The 4,626-nt window shown below is 40.9% G+C and overlaps 1 protein-coding gene across 3 annotated transcripts in view; it reads left to right on the top strand.

The window, feature by feature from the left end:
* Positions 1-4,626, top strand: part of IRAK4 (interleukin 1 receptor associated kinase 4) — a 34,765-nt gene that overhangs the window by 6,096 nt on the left and 24,043 nt on the right. For all 3 annotated transcript variants that reach the window (XM_013006932.2, XM_045287214.1, XM_045287212.1), the window contains exon 5: positions 1,411-1,475. In XM_013006932.2, coding sequence (XP_012862386.1) covers positions 1,411-1,475 — 65 coding nt within the window. The remainder of the gene's footprint in view (positions 1-1,410; positions 1,476-4,626) is intronic.

Genomic DNA, 4,626 nt, shown 5'->3' with positions numbered 1-4,626 from the left:
GGGGGGGGGTAGGCAGGAAACTTTTGAAGAATCCACTAGGGAAAGTTGAAGAACCCTGGTCTACACCTTGTTTCATACCTAGTTGAGATTAAGGTGGTCACATGTGGGGGGACTTCAAAAAGGTTGTAGAAAATGTTCATTTTATTTTCATTTCATTTTTACAAAACTTTTTAAATCTCTCCCCCCTTCCATATTTAGAAAAAAATAATCTTCATTACATTATCCTTCTCAGTTTAAAATGTAGAAACTATACATTAAGAGAAAAAGAATGTTCTCCTTTGTGTTCTTTTTTTTGTTGCTATTAAGCTGTTCCGGATTTACAGCTTTGTTATACCCTGCATCTGTGTCAGGAGGGGGTCCTGGTGGCACAATGGGGTATGTACTAACTGCTCACCAGGAAGTTGGCAATCTGAACCCCACTGCTCCCCTGGCGAAAAGACCAGGTGATTAGCTTCCCAAGAGATTACAGCCTGGGGAACCATCTGAGGCAGTTCTGTTCTGTCTTACAGGCTAACTAGGTCTGTAAAAGTTCTTGTTTTGAACACTGTACAGGGGAGATCTATTCTGCCTAAATGTTGATATTCTAAAAATATCAATATTAGAAGATGTCAGTGAATTAAAGAGAATATCCTGTCAACGTTTCCATTCATTTTTACACACATTTTGATGCCCTCTGGGATAATGAATATTCATAGGACAGTCACCTCTTTCAAGTGTGCTTGTGGTCTGTGATAGATTCCCCTCCCCCAGTGTTAACGCAGTGACTTCTCCTCTATGAGTTCATTTGTTCGCACGGTTCTTTCCTCCCACTAAACAGATGTGGGATCAATGGCAAATCACTACTCTTCCTAGAGCTCAGTTCTGTAAAAAGTAAAGAACAATGCCTTTCTGTTATAAAGAAAAAGGTCAGCCTGTGTCTCCAGAACTGCCTCAGACGGTTCCCCGGGCTGTAATCTCTTAGGGAGCTCATCACCAGGTCCTTTCTCCTGCAGAGCAGCCGGGCAGATTCAATTTGCCACCTTCCTGGGGAGCAGCTGAGCAGTACCCGTGGTGCCACCTGGACCACCCCACCCCACCCCCGCCTTACACAGATGTGGGGTATAGCAGAGCTGTAAGTTCTGAGCGGCCTAATGGAGACAAAAGCACACAACGAGAACATTCTCTTTCTCTTCCTGTGGCGCTTCTACATCTGAAACTGAGAAGGGTAATGTAAGGAAAGTTATTTTTTCTAAACGGGGAGGGGGGAGTCCAAATATTTTGTAAAAATGGAATGAAAATTGTCTACAGGGTTCTTCAGCGTTACTTAGTGGATTCCTCAAAAGTTGCCTGTCTGCTGTGTATCCATCTTCCAGTTTTAGGAGACCAGGATTATTGTATGGGATGATACCGTATTTCACCTTATTTTTTCAGATGGTTGACATTAGTACTGAAGAACTGAAACAGCAGTTTGATCAAGAAATAAAAGTACTGGCAAAGTAAGTGTTAACTGGCAGTGTGATGAGAGTGGAAAAGAACAGGGCAAGGATTTCTTACCCACAGGATGCCGTAAACTGTGCTTATTTCACATGTATGCAATGACAGTGAAGGATTTAGAACAGAGGGCCTCGGACTCCCTTTGGATTCCTGGTCCCATGGCTCCATGTACTCCTATGTTGATTCTGAACAGCGGTCAGATTTTAAATCATAGCCACGTACAAGGAATCCAGTGCCCTTGTAGCTTTCCATTATCATGATGTCTGTTTCTAGAATTTATGAGAAATATAATGTGAGGTTTTTTTTTTAAAGACACTTACACCCTAATAGGCCCTTTGATAGGACAGGGACGCTGACAGTGCAGTGGCTAAGGTGCCCAGCTGCTAACCAAAAGTCGGGGTGAATCCCACTTGCTGCTTCACGGCAGGAAGATGCGACTATCTGCTTTCATAAAGATTCTCAGTTTGGGAACTGTACGGGGACAGTTCTCTTCTGTTCTATAAGGTCACTGTGAGATGAAATGAACTTGACAGATATGGGTTTTAGGGGATTTTTTTTGTTTGGTTTGGCATTTTTGGCAGTTGGGTTGGGGGTTAGATATAAGATAAAGGATCTTGGTAGTTCACTGTCAGAATTCTCACCATGAGAGAGAATTGATTTCCATCGCCAGATATACACCTTGTATGCAGCTACCACCCATGTGTCAGAGGAAATTTGCATGTTTGAACCTGGACAGGGTTCAGTGGAGTTTCTAGGCTCAGAGAGACCAGGAAGAACAGCCTTTTGATCTACTTCTGAAAACCAGCCAGTGAGAAACCCAAGTCGCTGACTATGAGAACTGGGATCCATACCCAGGTCTGCCTGGTCCCAGAGCTTGAGATTTTGGTCTGAATCAGAATGGATCTAACTCTTTAAAACCAGTTTACAAGCAAAAGATTCCTTGCTAGTGGCTAACCCTCAAGAAAGAAATAATAGATGGGATTGATTTAGTTAATAATGGAAATAAAACACCATCAGGGGAAAAAAATGAAAACTCCTTTATTTTTCAGGTTTTGATCTCCAACTCTCTACAGGACTTACACTCCCTACTCTCTAATTTGAAAATTAACATGTGCAAAGTAGATGATCTGAGAAATGAAGGAAAAAATATTTTTCATAATAATAATTATCTCTTAAATATATCATCCAGAGATCACTATTGCCATTACTTTAATATATTTGCTGCATGATATGTTCTAACAATTTTCCAACTTTATTAAAATTATTTAAAGGCAGTTTAAATTACTATAAAACATTCTAGCATATATGATCCAGGAAGTAGCATGGGGTCCACTTCTGACCTTGTTTGGCTCCCAAGGCCGATTGCCACAGGCAGAGGTCAGACATGCTTCCTCCACCTTCTACCCCTTTTTAGCCTGTGCTGACACCACACATCTCAACTTTGGGGGCTGAGGCCGATCATTCATTGCAATGGCCCCACAGAACTCACAATTATGGATTTTATTAGAGAAGTTAACAGGTTACAATTTAGATGAGAAATGCTCAAAATACAGTTGTTTAGTAAAGACAGTTTCTTCTCTGCTGTTTAGTAAAGACAGTTTCTTCTCTGCTATGCCGACAAGCAAGCCTCTAGGAGTCCCTGGGCCTCTTGGCCTGGCCCCTGCTCTGCTCAAGCAATGTTACAAAGTACTTTTCAGGCTCCCAATAAATGCTCAAAGGGCATGCAATTCTATTATAAACCTTAACTCAAAGGCGCTCAGCTCTACCTCCATGGGTCAGCAAACCCAGCTCCCCCAAATAAGTGCCTGGAACACACTACTCCCCAAGCTGCCTCCTACCCAAAGGCGCTCAGTTGTATTTGTTCTGTGGGCTGGGAAATCCACTGTTCTGTTTCATGCTCTAACGCTTGTTGCCACTGTCAAAACTAGCTCCTGGGTCATGGAAGTTTAATGCACAGACTTCTCAGGATCCACAAAACCGGTTGCCCTCCTGGAAGTGAGATCACCTCTTCTTGTTTCTATGAGGGTTCATTTTATACCCAGCAGGATGACAATCACAGGGAACCCTGTTATCAACCACTCACAGTTGAATAGTGTAACCCAGTCAGTATCTTCCCACCCCACCACCTGCTCCCCTAATCTTCATCAGGAAAACGAAGGCCGCTTGGTGGGAGTCACAAAGGCTATGACTAAAGAGCCATATGAAACAATTCACTGCACTGTCTGTGAGTGCCACTCAGGGTCCAACGATGACACTCGTAGGCTTGTTTCTACTTTCTAGTATCACAAATTGAAGTCCTTATGAATACCTTCTTCGATACATCTTTACAGGGCAACTCTTATTTTTTCAGAATGGAATCTAGAATTATAGGGTCAGAATACTTGAACTTTTTAAAGACTTTTGACTTCTATGCCCATGTGGCCTTATGGATAAACTGTGAAGCAGTGTGTGGCCATTTCAAATGTCACTTCATGACCATTGAGTGCACTCTCTTTTTTTGGGGGGGGGGTTTAAATTGATTAATACTATTAAATCACATCTAATATTTGACACTACATGATTCAATACAGCAATATGATACAATTATACAAAATGTGTTAACATCAAAGAATACAACCAAAATTAAGATAGCAAACAAAACCTATACAACTTTTTTTTGTACAGGAAAATACTTTTGAAGTATGCATGTAACTGCCCATTCTTTTAAAGAAAATCTGCAAGCAAAGTTATCAACCTCCAGAAAAATCACATGTAGCATTACTAAGCATATCCCCAAAAAGTGTACAATATGCACATTTGGAAAATACAAAATTTTTAAAATTGTAAGCAACAGGTGAGCTCGTATTTATAAGAATGCAAAAAGAAGTCCTGTTTTTAGCACTTTCGTATAAAGAATTGTCTTTTGATGGGAAGTTCATGAATTGTCCTCCTGCTGGGACCACATTTTACAAAAACACCATGTTTTTAAAATGAGATTACAGAACAAGATAGAGTATCTTAGCAATGTCACCTTTTTTTTTTTTAATCATTTTATTAGGGGCTCATACAACTCTTATCACAGTCCATACATACATCAATTGTGTAAAGCACATTTGTACATTCATTGCCCTCATCATTCTCAAAACATTTCCTCTCCACTTAAGCCCCTGGCAT

The sequence above is a fragment of the Echinops telfairi genome, unplaced genomic scaffold (assembly GCF_000313985.2).
Source record: "Echinops telfairi isolate 266 unplaced genomic scaffold, ASM31398v2 ScPeMD7_12;HRSCAF=54, whole genome shotgun sequence".
Lineage (NCBI taxonomy): Eukaryota > Metazoa > Chordata > Mammalia > Afrosoricida > Tenrecidae > Echinops > Echinops telfairi.
The sequence above is the reverse complement of the archived record's forward strand: the minus strand, read 5'-3'. Positions and strand labels throughout refer to the sequence as shown.